This window comes from Tyto alba, unplaced genomic scaffold (genome assembly GCF_018691265.1).
Source record: "Tyto alba isolate M040663 unplaced genomic scaffold, T.alba_DEE_v4.0 Super-Scaffold_27, whole genome shotgun sequence".
Lineage (NCBI taxonomy): Eukaryota > Metazoa > Chordata > Aves > Strigiformes > Tytonidae > Tyto > Tyto alba.
In genome coordinates this window covers 14,099,597-14,124,029 of record NW_024881301.1, presented here as the reverse complement: position 1 = coordinate 14,124,029, position 24,433 = coordinate 14,099,597, and the positions used below count along the sequence as shown (strand labels likewise).

At 37.9% G+C, this 24,433-nt stretch overlaps 1 protein-coding gene across 4 annotated transcripts in view; it reads left to right on the top strand.

Annotated features, from left to right (window-relative positions):
- SPIRE1 (spire type actin nucleation factor 1) overlaps positions 1–24,433 on the top strand; it is a 129,021-nt gene that overhangs the window by 78,973 nt on the left and 25,615 nt on the right. For all 4 annotated transcript variants that reach the window (XM_042798047.1, XM_042798046.1, XM_042798049.1 and 1 more), the window contains exons 4-8: positions 2,871–2,996; positions 13,123–13,206; positions 14,295–14,459; positions 21,451–21,537; positions 21,924–22,053. In XM_042798047.1, the coding sequence (XP_042653981.1) occupies positions 2,871–2,996; positions 13,123–13,206; positions 14,295–14,459; positions 21,451–21,537; positions 21,924–22,053 (592 nt within the window). The remainder of the gene's footprint in view (positions 1–2,870; positions 2,997–13,122; positions 13,207–14,294; positions 14,460–21,450; positions 21,538–21,923; positions 22,054–24,433) is intronic.

Here is a 24,433-nt window from a genome sequence, read left to right as displayed (position 1 = left end):
GTTACCACAAAGGGTTTTTGTATGTAATGCATCTTCACATACTATAAGATCACTCAGAGATTGATTTTTCAGAACATGAAAGTCAGCAGGAGCTGCTGGCCGCCTTTTAATAGCTGCAGCCTAACGTTTACAAACCAAATGGTTAACTTTTTATGTGGTTGCTTTTGTAACTAAGTTCAGCAGCAGCCGTTTAATTTTTTGTTGCTTTACTTCTATTCTATTATTACTCAATAATAGAATCAAGATTATATTCATCCCCTGCTTCAACTTGCCACTGCTGCATTTAATTAACTTTCTCAATATTTGATGCAAATTGTTTCTAATTAACATGCTTCTAAATAAAGAAAAGAAAGCATTCTTAAAAAGCTGTGTGCAATCTGTATAATAAATTTTATTCTCATCTATGAAGGCTTGTACCATTTTATGACCTTTTTGAAATTGCTGCTGTTGGTCCTCTTATTGTTATTCCTGTAAGTGGTATATTTTAGAATAAAACCTTTTTTATCTGTACTATAATTAATATCCAGAAATAGCTTACTGAAAACATAGTAAGGCAGGTAAGGACATGATCAGTTATTTAGAGAAAGGAACACAAATTAACCATACTGCGAATTTGGTCTTTTAAATGTTCTGACTTTTTCATTAAGTCAAGGGAAATATTTAATAGCTTCTATCTTTGTGGTATGGGTTGTCACTGTAGCAGTAGCACACATTAGAGGTGCATCTGTTTCAGTTTTTCTCCTTTTTTCTTTTTTTTTTTTTTTTTTTAATTGGTATAAGAAAATTTTGGCTATCATTGTAAAGCAGTATAAAATTTGAAAGGGGGGAATCAAGGGCAGTTTTGTGAAGGAAGGAAAATACACACACATGTATAAACTTTCCTTATGAATATTCTTTTTAAATAATAAAAGATCAACTAAAAGGAGATAGATAGATAGATAGATAGATAGATAGATAGATAGATAGATAGATAGATAGATAGATAGATAGATAGATAGATAGGTACAGTAATCAGAATAGGATATTGCAGGAGTCCAAATTGTGCTTGTAAAAACTTACCAAAGAAATTGACCAAATCTGATCACTGAGCTCTGTAGTGTTATACTAATTAGAAGAAATGAAAGATAACAAGGGGCCTATGGGCCTTAGAAAGCAACTTGTCAGTGAGATTGAGCCAATCTAAATCTGCCTGCGACCAAAAGCAATTGTTCAGCCCATCCTCCCTTCCCCACTCTGCCTGCGTGTTCCCTTTGCTCCTTTTTGCCTGCGCTACTACGTGTGTGTCCATGCCATGAAGAGTAATTGTCTCCTGCTCCTCTTCCTTCACATTGTTAATTTATGTCCGGGTGAGTAATCCTCTCTGAGTTAGGGTACGAACTCTGGGGCCAGCATAAGTGGACGCAAACAGCTGGAGGCCCCAGGACCACACCTTTTAGTGGCAGTATGGATTTAAATCAAACTGAAAGCGATATGAAAAAGCAGCCCAAGCTTTACATGCATTGTGCCCATTGTAACCACAGTGTTCACTGTAATAGCAGGAGAGATTTAGACAAATGTGCCACTGGGCTAATTAAGGGCTGTTCTCCTGAAGAGGCTTTTGTCTCAGGCTTTAGTTCTGGAGATCTGAATATAGCCACCTACTGCCTCAGGTTTTAGCTTATTCTTAGTTTTAGCTCTATAGCTATAAATACAGCTATATATATAATAAATAGCTGCTATAAGACCACAGTAACAAGACTAATTTTAAGGCCTTGGTCAGGATTTAATTTTATTTTAATATATACACCAGTATGATATATGATATGGGTGCTCTAGTTTCAGCTTTGAGGTTTGGGGTTTTGGTTGGTTTTTTTTTTTTTTTTTTTTGTTTAAAACTGTTTAGGGAACAAATTATAGATGTTATTTTGTTCTGTCAGTTTCCAGCCAAGATTTCCATGTTGAATACTTAGAGTTGATGGATTTGACACAGGGGAAAAGATATTACAACTATTAGCGTCAGTGCTGAGCAATTCTACAATAGTAGAAGCTGGATGTTCATGTTCATGAAGCTGGATGTTGCTCGTACCACTCAGGTCCTCTGTTTGAAACATTGAAGCTGGTTTCAGTGAAACTTCTCTTGTCAGAAATGGGATCTGCATGTTTTACTCTGAAAGCAACTCTGGACTGACTGCTTACAGTAGTTGTGAATGATTATTAGTGATTTGAGTAGGCTTTCGGAGTTTTGTAGCTTTACTGTGCATGAAATTATTTATCGGTGTTTCTTTACATCAGCTGTGCCTGTTTCTGGAAATGTTACTGAATATCTGAGGTGAAACAGTAAACGTACACTTCCGTGGCTCTTGCTGATTTTTAAAATTTTTGTAATGCTTGAAATAAATTATATCAGAGTTTCAGCGTGAAAATTACACTTTATTTTTTACCTTGCTTCACCTTCCATTCCTTCATAAATTGGTAGGGATGCAGTTCTCTTCCACATTCATATGAAGCTAAACAACATCAACAGTTAAAACTGGTTTGAATTAAGTACATTTTCCAAAAATGTCATACTGCAAGATTGCTTTTTTCCTCTTTACAATGTTTTTGTTTTGGTTTGGTTTGTTTTTAATGAAAAGGCAATGTCTTGGTTTTCCAAGTTTTCCAGGATGTGGTCAACCAGTCCCCTTACCATCCTTATAGAACTCTTCTCATAAAATAAAAGGTAGCAGAAGGTTTAGAAAATATACCCCAATTTCTGCCTAAACTTAAATGTCTCACGATGTTTTGTGCCCTAACTATTCCATTGCATTTGCTTTCATGTTATCTCATGCTCTGTAACATTACTGAAAGCAGTGGGGCATTGTTTTGATATTGCTATTTATTTTTCTCTCTAGCTGTGTGCTGCCCACCTGCCAACCCGATCAGAGGCACCGAACCATTATCAAGCAGTATGTCGGGCTCTGTTTGCTGAAACAATGGAACTGTACACTTTTTTGGCCAAAATTAAAAGTGCAAAAGAGGTAAGCATCTCAGAAGGTTTTATACTTTTGAGCTCATTACTGTGTGAATTAGGCTTACAAAATCACTTCTGTACCCAGACAGTAGTGAATGTCAGATGCTTGAGGAAATTATCTGTAGCGTTCAGGAAGAGCAGTTCTATAGCTGAAGGGTTTTTTTCCTTTTGGCCTGTAACCATTTACAGATGTCTCATAGGAATTGTTATTAATTGCAACTAGTCTACTTGGGAGTTAAACAGAAGTTTTTCTTGGGGGGTTACACATTGCACACATGCATCCATTTCCATTTGAGTCTAAAAACTTCTCTGGTGTTTCAGGGATGTTGTGAAGCGTGAGAGCTTTACTTGTTATTCCTCAGCTCCTTCTCAGCCTTGTCTTTGGCTGAGAATTATTCGAGACTGTTCTTGCTCATATTTTGTCCCCAGTCAGCCCCTTCCCTCATTTGTCTGTCACATAGGCTTCACAGCAGAGCCAACTTAAAAGAAAAAAGAAAAATTTCTGCCTGTAGGTCATGATGCTTATGTTCACTGCCTGCTTGGCTGTTACTGTTGACTGAAAGGCCATCCTATGAACCACTGCAGTTAAATAGTATGGCTGAAGAATAACTTTGAGGGGGCAGATGATTTTTAATGAAGGTAGTTTCAGTGATCTGGCCTACAGAATGGCTCCATAAACAATTGTATAAACACAGTGCGGGTGTTAGTTACGTTGGAAAACTGGTGGCTGAGGGGAAGGGCAGGAAGGGAAACATGCTTCCTAGAACTGGTTTCTTCACTGAAGCCAACTTGTCAAGTAACAACACTTTCATAATTTTTAATAAATCCCTGAAGGATTTTCTTTTGTAAGTCAAGATCTACAGTACCTTTGAAAAGCAGGATAAGGTTTTACAGTCTGATCTAAACATTTTGCTACTGAAAGAGGCAGAGCTGTTCCACCTACACACACATGCTCCCACTGTTTTCCTTCCTCTGGTTCTAGGAAACAAACACAGTAAACACCAAACAGAAAAGGAGTCATTCCTTATCAGGTTATTGAGCTGAATCAGCTCATTAAAGGGTCAGATGAGCCTCAGAGCAGCACAAGAGATCTTTTATCCTCACACTGGTGGTGGAGGGCGCAAACCAGTCAGAGGCATAAGGAACTGGTGCTGTCTTTCCTTTCTGGTTGAGAAGCATCTGTCCAAGGGGGAGAGTCCTTCAAGGATGATTTTTCTGTTGCACAGGGTCAAGTTTCACCCCCACTTTTCCTCCAGTCTGACTCAAACTGAAAGCAATTTTTAAACTGAAGCAGTATCATACAAGGATAATTTTGACAGTGTCAGCATGGTTAAAGAGCTACTTGTTTTCTGAAGTGCCTGGTTACAGTTCATCTGCACCCAATGCCCTTGATACAGAGAGCAGACAGGATGTGCTACACCCATCTCCTGAACCTTGACGTCATTAATTTCACATCTCAGCTTTTGACTGTTCCTTATATCCAGTGTTCTGACCACTGGATGTACTCATTGAGGGACCCGTACTATAAACATCTTAACTAACAGATATTGCAAAGTCCATGTTGAAGCTCAAAGATAAGACCCTTTGGAGTTTTTTCTGCTCAGAGAAGAATTATATTTCCAGTAGTTCTTGAACTGTCCACAGTAAGCAGTAATAAGGCATCTCTGTTGTCAAAGTAAAATACTGTGTTTTATAACCATTTAAAATTCAGTCTTATAATATTTTTTCCAAAAATTTATTTAAAAAGTAGAGGGTTGTTTTGAATTTGTAAATTACTTAATCATCTTGTAATTGGACATAAAAACCCAGCAACATCTAATCACACCATAGAGCATACTATGAGTTAATCCCAAATGAAAGAAACCATTTGCCTCTCAAAGGCTATTAGGGATTGATTCAAAGCACATTTATGTCAAAGGAAGTAATCCTTATAGGTGGAATTTTGGCCCTAATGAAATCAGTAAGACTTCTGTTGCTGCACCTAACCAAAGCCAGGATTTTGATCTTTTGAATTCATTTTACAGTGGATCAGTTCCCCAGTGGGCATACAAAAAGCAAGAAAATTATCTTACAGGTGGCTCCTGGAATCTGAGTATTTTGGTTTTGTGATGCACTTGATCCTTGCTTATAGCTTTTATCCAACTATAGATTTGGAACATATTCAATTTTGAAAATAAAGAAAAAAATAGATATGAAGAAAATACGAGGTGGAATGCTGCAAATCTTGTTGCACCATTTTAAAATGACCTCTATAGTTTATACTTGAGGCAAGCAGGAATCATATGATCACACTCAGTTTGTGCCAATAAAAGCTGTGATACTGTTTATATCCTCTTCTCTGTTGCAAATACATAGAAGAATCTTAATTCATGAGGAATACGTTTAAATACAATTCAAGTCAATAAATTCCTTTTTCTTTTCCTTTTGTTATTGTCATATCAGTATTGGGTATAAGGGAGAGAAACAATACTTCAGTAAGGATATTTTTTTTGTCATGAGTTACTGGTGATTGCACTGACAGATAACTGGAGAAAAAAAAAGTCAAGTTACATCAGCTCCAATTAAAAAAAACTTTTACTGTGTAATATTGTGTTTGTGACACTAAAGATGCCAGGAATTTTAAACTGTTAGTTTATGTCAAAAACTGACAGCTTTATTTGGAGATCTTCCTTCACAATCCCTCAGACCTATACACAGTTGTGGACGTGAGATCAAAATGAAATTAAAAACACTAAAAAGGGGGAAAAATCCTCTAAAATTAATTAAAATATCTTTCCTACTAATAAAAATTACTTTGAACTTCCTTGGATTCCTTTTAGGGCCACTGGATGGCATCTGGGTATCTGTTTCCCAGGTATACAAAGTTCATAGTTTTTATCAGTAAATGCTTAAACAGCCAACTTCACTGTGGTGGAAGAGGAACAATTTTTAACTGCAGAAATTCACTTACTAGGAGTGGACTGAATCTGACCAGTTTTATGCTACATCCCAGCACAAGTTTAGAAGGGAAATAAACTGTGAAAGAGGCAGAAAAATATTGTTGTGATGCTTTTTTCAATTTGGCACTATAAACACTTGTCAGGATTTTGAAAGTTACAGAATTTCATGAGGGATAAATCAGGAGGCAGGTTGGATAGGCCTGTAGGGTTGTAATATGTTTTGTTACTAATAAATAAACTGAGTAGTCATGTGCTCCCCAGTCCGTCATGTGAATATCACTGTCACGTAACAAACGGAGCATAGTTTCAAACAGGGTTTTACCGGCATGCATTTGGGTGAGTGCGTTAATCAGAATGATGAAGCAATGAGTGAGCTGTTCAGGGCATCTCAGTGGATGTCAAATAAAATGTTTTAGGTGCTTTGTCACGTACTTGTTGCCCTGTGGTTTTTATTTCCAGTCTGATTCCTTGTGAATGAAAGGTCAGCAGTAAAGCTGACTTGCAGACAGGGAGATGGTACTTCCATTCTTAAAGAGAATTAAATGTTTAATGTAGTAGATGCACAGGGCAGGACTCAAGTCAGAGTTGAGAAGGTGTGATACCAATATCGCAATAATAATAAAAAAAATAATAAATAGAGTAACAGTAGTAAAAAATAGGTATTTCTGTGGAATAGCAGCAGCAACTCCACAGTTAGGGTTGAAGTTCAGTTCACTAATCTGACTTTGTATCTTTTTTCAAACTGAAGTTCTTTTAGCAAGTTTACTGGAGTGTTTTTTCAGCTTGCTGGCAGCATCTGTATGCTGCTCAGGCTCTCTGAAAGGTGCCCAAAAGATCAGCCCTGCAGATCTGCCCCGGGTACCATCTGCTGCCACCCAGAAGTGATCTTTTGATGGGCCAAGATCTCCTCACTCTTGTCCTGCTGTTTAAGCATCTACAGCTGATAACAGAAATGGAGTACAGCTTGTTTCTCATCTCAAGCAGTGAGCTTTTAAAATTGCGATAGGAAAATTCCACAAAAAGGAGTAATCTCCCTTTGTTTTTGATTGTGTGTGGGGAAAAATGGGTCAACAAGGTGGAGGAAATGTATGTGTGTGTGGTGAGGGGGAAGATAGTTTAAATATATGCTAAAAATGGACCTCGTAGAAAAAAAAAGATTCATCTTTTTCAGGATCATCCTAAAGTCATTGAGATCACCTTTGTTGGGACCTAGCCATAGACAGAACTGTAGGCGCAAACAAGCAATGTCCTTGAGATAAAGCAAGTGTTCCTGCTGTGGAGTATCTGAAAAGGTCATGCATGTTGCTCAGAAATGGCATCAAGTGTGTCTGAGAGAGACAGGGAGAGACTAAGCAAGCATAGGAATGCAGAAATTGCTGTTCTGGATTGGACCGGGGTCCACCTGGTCCACTATCTACATTGTGGACCTGCTTTATTGAGGGAATATGCGCCCTAGTTCTCTTTCAGCTCCCTGTTACTGCCCAGTCTTGCCTTCTACTGGAGTTAATGCTCCACGTGCACTTACCGGCTGAGTGAGCCAGCAATGTGCCCTTCTTCCAAAGAAGCCTTACAGTCTCCTAGGCTGCACTGGGAGAAATACTGCCTGCGGGTTGAGGGAGGTGATCCTTCCCCTCTGCTCAGCACTGGTGAGACCACACCTGGAATGTTGGCTCTAGCTGTGGGCTCCTCACTACAAGAGAGACATGAACATACTGGAGAGAGTTCAGTGAAGGGTGAGGAAGATGTTGAAGGGCTGGAGCATCTCTCCTGTGAGGAAAGGCTGAGAGGGCTGAGTCTGTTCAGCCTGGAGAAGAGAAGGCTCAGGGGGATCTCACCAATGTTTATAAATACCTGAGAGGTGGGTGCAGAGAGGACAGAGTCAGGCTCTTTCCAGCGGTGCCCAGTGACAGGGCGAGAGCCAGCGGGCACACACTGAAACGCAGGAGGTTCCCTCTGAACAGCAGGAAACACTTTTTTACTGTGAGGGTGACTGAGCACTGGCACAGGTTGCCCAGGGAGGCTGTGGAGGCTCCATCCTTGGAGACATTCAGAAGCTGCTTGAAAACGGTCTTGAGCAACTGGCCCTGAGTGGCCCTGCTTGAGTAGGGGGGGCTGGGCTGGCTCTACTCCAAAGGTCCCTTCCAGCCTCAACCACTCTGTGAATCTGTGAGTGGTACCAGTAAATGGTGATGCCAGACTGCAGCAGAGCTAAGCGTTTGTGAGTGGACAGGGGGTGATAAACTCCACAACTGGCACAGCTGGTGCTAAAAGACACCGTGTGATGCTGGCCAGCATAAAATACAAGAAGTGTCCATTAGGCAGATGTGTCTTGATCTGCTGCAGTAGGTTTGACTGATATCTCAAAAATTTTTAGATTGATATACATCCTAAAGCATCAAGATTAATATTCCTTACAAACTAATTAATACTTTTTATATTTTTATAATTGTGTACATCTTTGATTACAGTGAAAATCCATGTTCATCCAGAAATCGTCCATAATTTCATTATCCACACTATGCCTTGTAATTAAGTTTTCGGTACAATACAGATAGAGCTTCCAATCTGTCATCTTTGTACTGTTCTTTTAAATTATATTGCCTTTAATTTCTGTTCTTTCTGATGTAAAAACATAAATCTTGCAGTCTGCCTGGATGTATTTCAATCTGATCTGTATGAAAATGTAAACATACAAATTCTAATTAAGTACATGAGTAGAAATGTAATTGTTCCTTTCTTTTTTTCCTAGTTTCATGCCATGCAAAGACTAAATTGGAGAACAGTTAATTAAAAAAGACAACTTTTACTTTCCGTTTGACATGGCTGTACTGCTGTATTATTTATACAAAATATGATAATGGAGGTAGTTAATAGGTACCTAAACAATGTTAATGGCTAACTTATTTTGGAAATATGGTCATTAGCCAAGTTACTGTTAATAATCTCGTGACTGTGAAAACTGTTAAACACCCTGCTGTTTGGATTTTCAGAAAGCACAACTGGAGTAAGAAATTGATTCAGGAGTATTTCTGCTTATAACTTCACTTTTGCCTACACTTCCAGGCTTCCAGTGAGTCCACATTTGAAACTGTGTTGCCATCAGGCTTGCATCCCCGCGGTGATCTGTTTGATCTCTCAATTTAGGAGCTTGAATAAGGGAAAGAACTGCTGTTTTGGGATTGTTTTTTGTTTTTTTTTTTTTTTGTTTTTTTTGAGGGGGGGTAGTGGGACAGGGATTGTTTTTTTTCTTTAAGTGACGCAGGCACTGTCACTCAGTGTTACATACACTTGGTTTGGTTTGGGGGGTTTTTGCCTCTTAAATAGTTATGATGAGCAGTGTGGTGGCTACTGCCCTTTCCAGAGCTGAGTAAAGTGTGTTGACCCATACCACTATATATGACCTTTGTCTGATACCCACTTGAGAGGTTTTCAGGGAGTGATTTAACTGATTCTATTCCCATGTTTGAATTAAATGGGGTTTGGGTCTTTTCACATAAATAGAACAATGCTGCTGGCCTAGCCCTTGGAATTTAAACCCAGGTTGGATAGCTGATAGTTTTTCCCTGATGTGCAGATTCTATATTTTTCAATTGAGCCTAGAAGTCCAATAATATTTTATTAGTTTCACAGATAGCAGCATAAGAATTACTTGCATCATCAAACAAATGATTCCTGGTTACAACTATAAACTGGGAGCTGCAGTAGACTGTGTTCTGCAATTGGTGAAAGGCAAAATCCAGATCTGGATTCTAGAGAATATCATCTTCATTAAAATGTTGCATTTTAGAGAGCATTTTGTGGAAGCGAGTCTTTGACATTGTGCTGACAAGTGTCTTATATAAACTCCCATCTGTCAGCAAGTACAGAAGAGAGCGACTCAAATGTGGGACATGCAGCAGCAGCAAATCAACTGCCTGCTTTTAATAGTGCAGCAAGATGTTTGAAGACATTTGATATTTTTATTACTAGCTTTTGTCACAAAATGCATTTTTTTAAAAAAATACAGCCAAATGCTGTAATGGCTTAAAAAAAGCCAAAGCTGTTGAAACACTCGCTTCCTACACTTCCAACCCTTATTTCCTGAATGAATGCCCAGGCTGTAATAGGTGATTCAGGTCTGTGGTATGGGTCTGAGGTTCTGGGATCACTTAGAAAAACCCTTTTGAGACGTTTCTGCTTTCTGAAATGGAAACCCATCAAGACCATGTATTTATTATACTGTAATAGCTTTTATTAAGCCATTGTCCCAAGGGTAAGTACAAGTGGCTACAGCAGCTGAGGTTGCTTGCAGGTTTTGGATCACAGTTAAGTTCTGACAAATGCTCTCCTGTACTGTAAGTGTGTTGGTTTTCGTAATTTATGATTGAAACAGATGTGAAACCCACTGAGGCTGGTTGGGGGTGCTTCAGGGAAGTGATACGATTACATTTAGTCTAGAAGTTTAAACATAATAATTTGTCACAGCGAATTTATTCCTTCCTAAGAAACACCTGAGAGGTGGAGAAGAGTTGAAGAAGCCTTCCAAAGCACTGGCTGCAAGGATAGAGCACTTGCTGTTTCTTTTTCTCCCCAATCCTCTGAAGCTTTCTAATTTACATCATGATGGAAATTCCTTTCCTTTCTACTGTTCTCCACTAACTGCATGGTGAGCTGTATTTAGGGGTCTGAGCCAAGTGCCGGGGAGGGGAATGGACTATCCCTGCAAAGTAGGTGTCTGTGCTGGTACGAGGGCAGCAGCCGGAGCACTCAGCACTGGGAGGGGGAGTAATAGCAGCCCGGCTTTGACAGTAGCCTGTGCCTCTATCAGTTCATTTGTATCATAAAACTGCACTTCGAGAGACTTACCTCTTGGCTGGCAGGTTTTGCTCTTTCAACTCTCCAGTGCATGGTAGCCAGCATCACTTACACCTGTGCTTTCTCAGGTAGAAACTCCCCCTCTAGCTATGTTCCAAAAAACTAATTAGATGGTTGCCTTATTTGGAAGATCTTTCAGCTGTTCAGTTGTTTGGGTTTTTTTCCCCTTCTTTTCTGCTGTTAAGAGAAACAGGTTGTAATCTTTTTAGGTTCATGGAATATTTATGTCAGTCAAAGGCATCAGCCTTTGGGCATAAACCAGCCCACTAAACTGTATGGTAGGCAACATGGTTGCTGAGATGGGTAATTGCTGCAAATCTTGTTGAACAGTCATAGTAAAGGTTAAGCATCTGGAACATGTTAATTTTTAAAAAATTGATGTGTATCTTCCAGTATGGAAAGGAGGAGCACATCTGACAGTTGTGAGCTCATTTACTGAAGTTAGATTTTTGATTACAAAGAGGAAAAGGATAAAGTATCAGAATTATTTTATATTTTGCATTTTATCAATAATTGTCAGCAGTTTGCAAGAAATCAAGTAACTTACAGTTCAAAGATACTGCATTTGAAAGGATTACTGCAAATGTATGATACAGAAAAGAAACCCTGGACAGCAAAATGCACGTAAGCGAGGCCTTTATGTTGCTCATTCTTTCCATTTTTCTTTTTTTTCCCTTGGAAAAGGATGATTGCCTGTCAGTGCCAGACTGACTGCTGACGATAGCAACAACACTAACATGAGTTTCCATAAAGACATTCTTTCCCAATTGGGTATCCTGTGGTGATACTGCAAGTCATGCCAAAACGTTCCTGCACTGTCCCGTGATATATTTGCTTTTGTAGTGTTGGTCATTTATGGGGTTTTGTAAAGTCTTCCTGTAAACTATGTATTTTATTTTTATAGGGCAATGGTAGTATTTCTTCTTCAATATGAAAGCAAGTGTGTTACTTAAACAAAATAACAACCCATCTGCTCTCTTTCCAAATGCTCTGTGGTGGCTGACTCATGTGTCCATCTCTATAACCAGATTTGGTAGGAACTCTGTTAAATGTGCAAGTTAAGCACTCTTCCAGTGCTTCCACTTCTTCCACTGAAATGTTGGCAGTTTTGGAACTACTTCCAGGAAAATTTTTTTTTACAAAATACACTTATTTTTAAGTTTTCTGGGAAGCTCAAAAGTTAGATTGAGACTGTTTGTTCAGTTTCACGGAAGGAAGACCGTACATGCTTAAAAGTGAGAAAAACATTTTTGGTAAATAAATACATCTGTTAGACCTCTTACCTGTTGCTTTAGTCTCAAAATAAACAAGTAATTAGCAGAGGATTTAACTATCTGTTTTGAATACATTAGTGAGTACTTAAAAAACAAATCAAATTAAACATTGTTAAAGATTTCCTGGAAAACTGTCTCTAAAAGTAGAATGGAGTATTGCGAATTTGTTTGTACTGCTGATTTCAGAATATTTCAATACAGAAGTAAACAAAAAAATAACAATTCGAATGTACAGTTGTTTATATGTATAATATAATTTCTGTAAAGCCACAGCCTTTTAAATTTTTCTCTTGCACTTTTCCATGTGCAAGCTTGCATATTCTTTGATCTGCTGTAATGTTTAATAATTTTTCATATTCCTGCTAGTATGAAAGCTTTTTTTTTTGCCCCTTTGCAGACAACCTTTTCCATATTTGCATGATCTGATCTTGTTCATAATTAGCAGTTTTTACCTTTGAAAGATCCATTTCTTTTCCTTACATGATTTTATTACTAAGATTTCAGAATCTATAACCATATTATACAGAATGTTAAATTTCAATATATAATCTGTCACTGTTCAGTTCAAAGGATTTCTCATAGTTTGTTTCTTCTCACAACTAACTTCCTAGGAATTTTTCCTTCTACAAAAATTAGCTGTCTTGAATTCAACAAATAACAGTAATTTTGGTATGAATGGGATCCTTACCAATTTGGTAGTGTCTTCTGTGTTATTGCTTCTTAACAGACCTGCTAGATGGTTGGGTTTTTTTCTGTGTATAGCCCAATTTTAGGATTATTAAAATTTCTATATATAGTTTTTCCTCTGACATGCTATTATCTGAAATACCTTCATACTCAAAGCTTAAGATTTTTTTTTTCCAGCTTTTAAGGTTCACTTTTCAATTAAGAGAAATATATTCAAATAGTATTTCAAGTTACTTTTACAGTATTACTATTGAAGTCATAAAACATTCGGTGGAATACCCAGACAACATAATTCAACAGATATCAAAAATTAAGCTTCAGTTTTATTTGAGAGTAATGCCACTATTAATTTATTGACTCATTTACTTTTCATTGTCAGAATCTGAAGAAGATTCAAGAAATGGACAAAGAGGCAAGTGATGAATCCAGCACAGATCTTGATGACTTAAAAAATGCTGACTGGGTAAGACAACAACTGAATAGTAATTCAGCGTCATTACTAGTAGTTTATATTTCTTTATAATGCTTACCTAAAGTTGTTTGGTTCGTGTTAAAATCAGTATTTGTTGGGGTTTTTTTTTTAACATATGAATTATTAGTAACTCATGACAAGTTAGAACCAAATAGAGTCTCAACCTTCCTTTGCGGACAGATGAAACAATACAAGTATCCAAGCATTACATTTTTTCTTTATACTGTTCTCATGGAGAAGCTCTTGCAATTTAAAAAGACTGCATATTTAGATAGGTAGCATGCTGACTGCCCTTCAAAGGGACAGCCAGGCAGTAGGCAGAGCCACCATCTGAGCTTCTCCAATGGTGAAAGAAAAATACTACAGAGAAACTCTTAACAGAGGTAGCTTGTTTTATTTTCTAGTTACTATTTTTGTCAGCTCATAGAGGAATATTAAGAGGTTCTTAAAAGTATTTGATTTCAATCTCCCAATCTTCTGTCCACCACTTCTTCCTCCTCTCCAGCCACTCTTGCTGCCCAGAGGATGAGAGGGAGGTGTTGGTGTGTGGCGCTCTTACAGGCAGAGCAAAAGGAAGTTGAGTACAGAGAGGATATTGCTAGACCTTAGGATTTGGAGTCCATTCCAAAATTTCTATTTGAAGAACAACTGCTGGGACAATTTGCAAGCAAGTTCCGGGCCCAAGGGAAACAAAGTTTCAGATTCAATCACTGTTTTATTTCACACTGTATTAGCTATAATTCTATAAACTTTACTGTCGTGCTTGCAGTATACTTGACATGAAAATATAGATGTATGGTAAGAGAATTTCAAATCCTTTTTCTGTGTTATCTTGAAGATGAACATCACTTGAGACTCCACAGTCCTGTTGAGTTGCAGCAAAGTTTTGTTACGTTCATGAGGGTTAAAAGTAGGCTCATATAAAATAAAATGGGTTTTGGTTGATGTGCTAAAAATAAAATAGTACAGCTGTACATATTTGGTGGTGTCCTGAAAGGAGAATGAACAATTTTGGTTTAATCTGAGGTGGTATTCAAGGGTAAGGTATCAAATAAAATTTCTCTCTCTTTTCTCTTCAGGCTCGTTTTTGGGTACAAGTGATGCGAGATTTACGTAATGGTGTTAAACTTAAGAAAGTTCAAGAGCGTCAGTACAACCCACTCCCAATAGAATATCAGCTCACACCCTATGAAATGCTGATGGATGATATTAGATCCAAACGCTATACCTTAAGGAAGGTCATGGTAAGTCAAGAGAATCACTAGAATTTGTGAAATTTGAAATGTTCTTTTCCTTTTTTATCTTCTTTACTTTTTTTTTTTCTGGAGAACCTTGAAATTATGATTTAATGTAGATAGTAAGGTTCATGGCCTCTTAAATTTACATAGTACACCGAGGGGAAAAACATTAAACCAACAAATATTGTGTGTTTTGTTTTCCATATGGCAGGCATGTAAAATTCTGAAAGACATACCTACATATCTGTGCTTGAACAAATGACTTGTGTTGGTTTTATGATAACCTTAAGAGTCACATCAAAAGTCCTGTCACACTTTCCACTAAGAGATTGCTTTAGACTTTTCTTACTGAAGTTATTTTGAGTTACAACATAATTTCTGAAATTCCAGAATGTAAAATGCTACCGTGTTGTTATATGAGTGATAGATACTGTGATGGGAAAGGAAAACCTACAGTGGTTGAAAACTTATATTACCTACTATCTATATTACACTGTTTGACAACTTATGTTACCATGATCTGTTATGAATTTTCAAGGAATACTCTATGTAAAAAATTTTAAATCTTCAATTTGTACAAGTTGAGCTTAATTATTTTGAGCATATCCTATTGCTGCTTTCAATTCAAGACAATATGCCAAAGCAAGCTGGAGAGCGTTGATGGATCTAGTCCTCCTAGATACTCAAAAAGGCGCATGTAAGATTGACTTGAGGCACTCTTACCAGAACCCAATTGATACATAGTGGTGTCTCCTTGTTCTTTCTTTCCTTTTGGTTTATATTGTGTTCAACATTAAGATGTTCTTCCTGATAAGCTAGCAACTGCTCTAAAGGACTCCTTATCCTTAATAGGACATTTTAAATGCCTTTGTCAGAGGCATGTATTTGGTCACTGTCAACATTTATGCCTCATGCTTACTTATCTTTGCCTGTTGTTAGTTACAGTGGGAAGCATTCTCTTAGAATATTCAGTGTCCAAATGTATTTGCTTTCCTGACAAAATCTCACACAACCTTTGTTAGTGAGGAAGCCGTGATTCCACCAGAAAAATTCTGGTGGGGGCGGTATGAGAGAGATGGAAAGCGTGTAGTTTGTTCTATCAGAGATCATTATAAAAAAGAATAAAGGAGGAAAAAATTGGAACAACTACATGGGGAGCAAATAAATTAGTTCTGTTTCAAGTATAAATGACTTTTATGTATGAGCTGAAAGTACTTTCCTAATCAAGATCTGGTTTTAGACTATCAGATTGTATTTATTTTCTGCAGCAGATGTTGCTTAAATGTTAAATCAATAGGGTAAAATACATACCCAGGTAATGATGTTATCTGTCTTTCTGCTAACAATTCAGAGAACTGTGCTAAGTGTTCCTACTACCCACTGCAAAAGAGGAATAGTCCCCTCAGGACCTTGATTACTGTATGCAATCAGGATAGTAGTTTTGTTTGAATAGGAACCCCTGGGTCATCTAATTTTGCTTTGACTTGCCTTTAATTCATCTTCTGCTGAGCAAGCTCCTTCCTCTTCAGAAGAGATTTTCTTCATTATATGGTAGGTCTTGGAGGCGCAGCTGCTCCTCTGCTCATCCAGACTCTCTCTGTATATGAAATCCCTGCAAGCATTTATTTTTGTCTTGATACCTTGTCTACTAGGGATGTGGTCCAAAGTGACCTCTGGGCATAAACATCAATTGGGATTACAGTCAGCTGCAGGTACAGTACCTGTAGGGCTGACTGTGACGAAATTGCTGGTTTAGTCTGACAACTGTTAATGACGTGTTAGAAAAAGAACTTCTTCCTTATTAGAAATCTTAAATTCAGTAACTGGGGTTCTGCTGCAGAGTCTGCTTGAAGAATGTGCAAAGCTTGCACAGTACTGAGTACAGCTTGACATGAAATGTGTGGAGCCTAAAGGATTCGCATAGAATTAGAAGTTCAGTTAGGTTGCATAAATACAGCATCTTTTAGCTGACCGTCATGGATCAAAGCCGAATGTATATATTCCCATCAGAGAAAACTGCTGTGGTTCTTGAGAAAAGGACGAGAATTCTAAATCTGAACTTTAAGGCAGACCGGGAAAGATGGATTATGTTTCTTTCTATCAGTCGAAATGGACGCTTGGCGAAATTTTTATTGAAAGCAATTTTTGCTTTAAATTTATAGGTGGTATTTTTAGGCTTGGTAGCTTGTGAAAATGCATCTGCTACCAATGATAATGAAGTTAAGTAAATTTTTTAATTAAGTGAGATGCAATCTGAAGTCTTTACTGTTCTTCTTATTAATATAATGGTGTGTTTAAAAGAATAGCTTGATCTGTCCCTGACTGCTCAGTACACTGAGTAGAAATTAGGAAAGGAACAGATGTTCCTATTGGGTGCATGACATAGGAACTGTTCTGGTGTTTCAGACTATCAAAAGTGTTGAGTTAACAGATGCCAGTAACTGGAGCTGTCTGTTCTCACCTGTCTTCTCTCATAGTGCAAATATTCAATTGAAGATGTAAAATGTCAAACTCTGGGCTTTTTGTAAATAATTGGTTTCATTAGTTTCAGTGACATTGGCATTTCTATTTCAGTGTATATGAAAATAATTTTAAATTTGTCATCGCGCTATCCTGATGAAGGAATCCTTGTTTCTGTGGTTGTTGTGGGAACAAGATAACTTTCATTCTGGCATTTTATAATCCTTAAATGTCTACCTGGAGAGATGTAATAGCATTTTTCTCCTGTGGAGCACTCCCAAGCTGTTAAGAATTATGAACATTGGTAGAGTCAACACTTGGTAATGGGGAAATTCAAGAATTAAATTACTCCTACAGGCTTAATTTTTCTTTGTTACGCATATGTGTTAAGCTACAGTTTTTAATTCCACACTGATTCACAATTAACTGTCTTTCCTGCCCACCTCCCCTCTCCAAGATGGTCACCATTCACTATATTTCTTGAGCAGTGCTTATTGAACAGTAGCTAATAACTCTTATGTTACTTACTGACCTGATTCGGGCTGGAATAGAGCAATGCATGGCTGTAAGGTACCTCTTGTGTAGTATCCCAACTCAGCATTACATTGCATAACAGTTAAATTTTTCATAAATAATGGTGCTCTTGTGTTCATATTCAAGCTCATCACAAATACCTGTGATGCAATGGTATTATCTTGGCAATGTTGCGAAAGGGAAATTTTGGCATATAGGTTGAAGCTATTATCAAAAATATCCAGTAATTTGTGTGTCTAATCTGAGAATTCTGTGGCATGGTTGTTTGGGTATTTTTAACAAAACAAATATTTATTTCTTTACAGTATTTAGCATCTTACAGTACTGTCATTAAATTGCAATAACAGCTATGCACGGACAGTATTTTCATAAGCAGATTTCAGATGTTTCAAGCTGGACATAGAGAATGTGAGGAAAAGACTTTAACCAGTTTGTCCAGCTGGGCATTGTATAGGCTGTTATTCTCTTATGCACAGGTCTAACTTAGCTTTACTAAGTATTTAGCTGTTTTTAAGTGGGGAGCTATCCTTGTTCATTTTCTGCCTTTGTCACACGTTTCTGCAGAAGTTTAGGAGTCATCCTAAGTAAAGCAGTGGGCTTTACAGTTCCTAACCATGCTTTAGGGGTATCCAAAGAAGGAGTGACTCTGTGTAAGTGCTACAGTTATCATGTGGTATCATAAACTTGCATCTATAATAGACGTGCAGGAACAGCAGTGTGGATACAGTGGCTTATGATGTGAAGTACCGAAGCACTTCACTCTTGGACACTGCTGCTTGAGCTTGCTGTGTGCTGTCAAATGCACACTGTGTAAAACCTATGCTAACAAAAGCACTGTACTGTCTGCATACTGAAAGGTGGCAAATATTTATGTGCTTATCATGCTTTAATTCACAACAGAACTTTATCATGAGCTGTTCTGAAAATTATGTAGAATGCTTTGTTTCAGTGTCCATGCAATTTCATTTTAAATGAAAATTTCTAGATAGTACAAAACAATATCAGTTTCACGTTGCCTGTTATTTAGAAATAGTGCTTTCCTACTTAATGCTGTCACCTTTTACAGTGAGACAAATAAATGGCTGAGATAATTGAATGTCAATGATAAGTGATCTATTTTTTGCAAAAGTCATGTGCAAAGTACTTATTGTCAGGGATTACCATTTTTAAAGCTGAGGCTTCAGCCAAAGGTTACTAAGTACCATTTGCAGTTATTTTTTAACTGCAAATCCATATTTATATATGAAAATGTGATGGTAGCAGGTTGTGAGTAAGTAGATGATTAAATGGTAATTTTTCTGTGCGTTAGCTGTTTAGATCTCTAAATTTCTGGTTGAGTTTTCTAATTAGTTATGCTTTCCCCCACTGTCAGTTTTAATGCATACTGCTGAACAAAAGCAGTTTTACACACATGAACACTAAGGATAGTTTTACAGTGTTTAGAAGTATTTATTTAAATACTAGTTTGCAGTTAGGGCCAATCTGGTATGTGAAAAAAAAAAAAAATGTTAATTGTGATTTTTTTTTCTACCTGCATGTATCGTGGCTGCAGCTGTGCAAGATATCTCTGATTTAGACTTCAATCAGGAGCCATGAATTTCAAATAGAAGTAAAAGATGCATGTGAAATTGCTCGTTACAGAGAGAGTTAGTTTGAGTAAAGGAATAGATCTAGTGCGGACAGAGAGGCTAAAAGCTTCCCTTCAGTGTCTTTCATCTCAGTATCTTGTTTGGGCGCCGAGTACGAGAAGGGAGGTTGTGCCACCAGCACTCCTGCTCTTGCTTGTTGGCTGCAAAACATCCACTTGCTTTGCCACCAGCTCCCTGTGTATCCTGTGGAAAATCACTTAGGCAAATCTTAGGGTTCTCCTTTTCCAATCAAATGGGAATACTGATACTAATTATACCCTGGTGGTATTGTCAAGGCGTAAAGTGCTCTGAGGTGAAAGGCTCAGAGCCATGTATTATTTATTTCCTATTGTCATGCAGAAGGTTGTTCCCCAAGGCTGGAACAGAGATTATCAGTTTACAAAATGGCTGTTCTGATGGTGATAACTCTCAACTTCAGCTATCAACTTTGACATCTGATGAACAGTAACTTGGGGAACAGAGACTTCTCATTTCATTAACAATCCTGCAAAGCATGCTGGCCTCAAAAAATTGCTCAGTCTTTAAACAGAAGTAGTCAATCACACTACTTAAAATAATATTCTCATCATCATAAAATGTCAAATCACCGTTTAAAATAAACCTTTTCAATTTTAATTTTTCTGCACTATTTTTAGGAAGGTGATGTATCTCGCAGAGTTTAGCAGCTTGGTATTCTCTGCCAAGCTATATGAAATTCACTCTGAGGAAGCTAAGGGGGTGGGTTGGGGAAACAAATAGAATTTAGACCATGTCTGGGGTAGGATACCTCCAGAAAGAGTACCCAGGAAAGCAATGAAGTGTTTTCTAGGAGGGGCTCTGCATCCACTTCCTTATCAGGGAAGGGATGAATCTTCTCTGGGAGGCTGTTGCTCTGCCTCAGCCTGGGAACATGGCATGTCTGAGGTGAGCAGAGCTTACTCAGAAGCTGCATGGCATTAGTGAAGTTCAATTAGGGATCATATTCAGGTGATCTTATGGGCATTTAAACCCATTTTTCTGACTGCAGCATTCCTTCTGGTTAGCAAAAGTGCATGTGATTTGACAAACCAGAGCTGTGTCTTTATTTTCTGGCTACAGAGCCTATATGAATAGAGCCTCCCAAAGAAAAATGAGCCAACTGACCCTTAAAAAAGAAAAAGGTGCTGAAATCTGGGACACTTGGTCTAAGAAATATAGTATCAGAGGAATTCTTGTCAAATTGGAAGACAGGGCTGATAGCCACCTACTGTGTGGTAACAGAAGGTATCAGGAGGATGTATGGCATAAGATGTTCTCTCATTCCTGACTGTGTGCTTGGGCACTGTGCTGTATAAAGACTGAACCTGAGGTGGATTTTTTTAAGCAAACCCAGACACTTACTCCCATCTTACAATTCATAAATTCTTCATATGATAGCAAAACTCCCATTGCCTTCTTTTATATCCAGTACATAAAGTGAATTACTGACTCTTTCCTGAGATGTCTTTTATATGGTTTTATGTCTAAATGAGATATCAGAGATAGTAATGTCTGTCTCTTTGGAGAAAACACAAACAAGCAAACAACCCTCACCCAGCCCTTCTTCTACAGAAATCTGTGATTTACTTTGAGGAAACTCACTTCCTCTACTTCCAGTGGCCTGCCATGGCATTCTAGTGATTCACTTTCTAGACATATTAACAAACTTCATTTTACACTTGAGTAATCTTTAAAGTGCAGGTGAAGAGGTAGCTGTGAAATCATGTTCAGGGCTTCCCTCTCCTTCTGCTGGCACCTCTGCATGGCCAGAGCAGCAGAGATAAAAAAACAAGGAGAACATGTTTTTCATCCAATGCTACAAGCAAGTCATTGGTGATTGTGCCAGATTTATCTCTGCTTTCACATCAGTGCTTGGGAGTTGGTAAGGAGATCCAGAAAACTGCGGCCTTAAAGAGCATCCATGTTCTCTCAGAGGCTAAGAATGGGGTATTAGAGACTGTGTAATGGTTCAAACAGTTGTTCTCAAAAATGGTGTTGGCAACTTTTCCTCCACGCAAGATACTTTCTTCGTCTGCGTTCTCCCATAGACACAACTGCAGCCTTGACGTTTGATTTCATCATTTCAAAATCCCAAGTATTGCTGATTAAAGCTGCTGCAGTTGTGGTTATTGTGCAGCTGTCTGCAAAGCTGAAAAGCTGTTACCGACGTTTTTGCTTGCCTGTGCTCTGCATATGGATTATTGCCCTGCTCAGGACTGGTGGGGGTTTACATCTGCTGCAGGTGTCAGAACAGTGCAAGCTCTGTCAGGGTTGTTGTGAGTTTTCAGCTGATCTCATCATCTGCTTGAATATGAATGCAAAACCCGGAAATATGTATTTTACTTTCTCCTTTTCAGGTCAACGGTGACATTCCACCACGATTAAAAAAGAGTGCCCATGAAATAATCCTGGATTTCATCCGATCGCGACCTCCATTAAATCCTGTATGTAATCCAGTGGGCTTCATTCCTAACAAAAATGTGGATCTTTAAAGCATGTTTGTGTCCAGGGAATAGGTTAAGTATTATGTTTTCTGACATGTGCTTTCAAAAATACTGTCTTCCATATATAGAACGTGATCTCTTAAAAGAACAGTGTGTAATATCTTGCACCTACCAATTGATAGCTGTTATTGCCAGCAGCCTTTTATCTCTGGGAAATCATGATGAATTGGGGAAAACTAAAAACTTATTTCCAATTTATGTGAGTTTTATAAATGAGTGCATGTAAAATCATATCACAACATTCCACATTTTTTTACAAAAAACTGTGAAATCTACTTTCAAGGGAGCACTGTTTTATGTAAATATGACTATCTTTATATCCCGAGGCGTCGGCAAGAAAACTGAAACCAACCCCACCACGGCCACGCAGCCTTCATGAAAGAATACTGGAGGAAATCAAGGCAGAGAGAAAGTTACGTCCAGTCTCACCCGATGAGATAAGGCGTAGCAGGCTGGGTAAGCACACTGCTCATTTTAACCTGCAGCATCCACAGAAAACTTCCCACACAAGAAGCAGCAATATTAGCAGTGTCTGTGCAGATGTCATGGAAAACAAAATTATTCTCATCCCTTCAGAAAAAGAAAGAACCTACAGGCTTTGCCAGGGCTATACAATCTTTGTGCTAAGTTATATTTAAAAACAAGATACTGTGTGGTTCAGTTTGATTCCCTTCAAGTTTTTCATGTAAGTATTAAGATAAATGTAATGACATTATATTGCTTGTTGCACGTGACAGTTAATACTAGATTTGCTCAGAATGGAATGGGTATTGCTTCGCCCCAGTGCAATATTCCTTACATATCTGCAAGTATTTTTTATATGTTTGTTTTTAATTAATTTTATTCTCTTTGTTTCCTGTTGTTAGCATCATCAGTTTCCTTATTTTAATTTTAAATCTGCCTTTATTTTGTTTGCTGAATCTATTGCTTTTATTTTGAATCTCAGTCTTTGCATTGTTTTCTAAGTTTTGGAACGTGTGTTTGTATATATTTTCAGTGAGCAAATAATTCAGACTTGCACGGCAAAGCATTTAATTTCTGCAGTGTATATTCAACAACCCACTGTGAAATTATACAAATACTGTGCTTTCCAACTATCACCAATTTGCATTAGTTCAATGGTTCTGATGACAGAAGCATGACAAATATAGTCTTACATTATGACTTGCATTTCTTTAAGAGCACAGTATTTATCTGTATCAGAAAAACTGAGCTAGCTGGATTTTTGAAGAGCAAAAGGGGCATCTTGTGGCTGAAAAGCATGAAATAATCCACCTACGTACTCCCTGTCACTGCTTTTTGCAAAATATTTGTACTTGCCACATGTGCTTAAAGGCACTGGTCCAGATTCAAGTGGTTGTGACAACCCATTGTCTTTGGAGAAAAACAATTTCATCAGTCTTGCTTTGTTGCAGTGTTTTTGAAGTGCTCGGTAGAGTTTGGTGAATGCTTGGGTGCATTTTTAAAAGCATGATGTTTTGTATATTGTTTCTTTGGGCCTTACAGTTTCTGGTTTGAGTTCGTTTATGCTTGCTGTATCAATTAATATTTCTAATAGGCCCAGATTGTTTTTCCTAATATAGGAAGCTTGTGAAAACATGAAACGATCCCTTAGTTTTCTTTCAAACATTCAATTTCAGTATTTTAAATGTCCTCCGTCTGGGAACTATCATGTCTTCTCAGGGGCAGCAAATTTGATATAATAGATCTTTAAAATTTCTAATCAATATCAATGACATCAAACCCATTTAGTAAACAGTTTCTAAACGCAATGTTAAATTTTGAAGTATTACTGATTAGGTCTTCCTGGGCTGATTTAAGGGCATAGACTCCAATGAGGGTTACCTGTCTTCCATCAATTCTCCATTTTTTGTTAAAGAATTAAATTTTTGAGTTTTGGAACTGTGGTGATTCCCCTTCAGTCCAATGAATTGTTTGGATTAAATGCCACATTAAAAGGTGGAGGTGTAAAAGGGTATGCATGCAAGTTTTATTTTCCAAGTGTTTATTTGCTGCTGGTGTGAAGAATTAAAAAGAGCAAAGACCTTGAAGATTTTTTCTTATGTTGAAATATGAGGTGTTGTTCTTTCTCAAATTGAAATTATTGTTATGTCCAAAGTTCCTTTTAGAATAAAATGTGTTTGTGCAGAATTGGGAATGGAATAATGCTAATGACATTGAGTATTGTACAAATAGATACGCCATATAGTTTAGATGACCACTGAATGTAATTTAGTGTAACAGTATGTAAGGTAATGAGGTTTAAGGATTACAAATCTAAGTAGAAACACCATGATGGACACTTGCACCATCTGGACAGAAATATTTGTTGCTATTAAAAAGAAGGGGGGAAAAAAGAGTGTTAGAGTGAAATATTTGGGAGTATAAGGTATGATGCACATGTCCCAGGGTTATTCCTTGTTGCTCCATTTATAGCAGTCGAGTGCACACCTACACCTGACTGTTGGGCTGAGGGAGGCTGTACTCTTGCAGTTCCTCCTTGGTGAAATGGGTGGTCCTATGGCATGTGTTTCCTAGCAGCCACGGGCTTTGTCCCTCAGCTCTGCACAACACGTGCACACAGGTCAGATCTTCCCTACCCTGAGCTGCCACTGAGGAGGGCAGCCTGTGGCTGGCCGCTCTCAATCTAAAACTTCTTTGGAACCATTAATTTAATCTTGGTAGCAGTTCTCACAAAGGGAGAGGTTTGAGCAGAAGCATTGGAGTGAGCTTTCAAATGACCTCATAAAATCGCCAGAGAGAGCTATTGGGACAAATACAGCCTTGAGGTACAGGTCCTTTTAATTAAGAGCATGGGTTTGTGACTCAGGCAAGT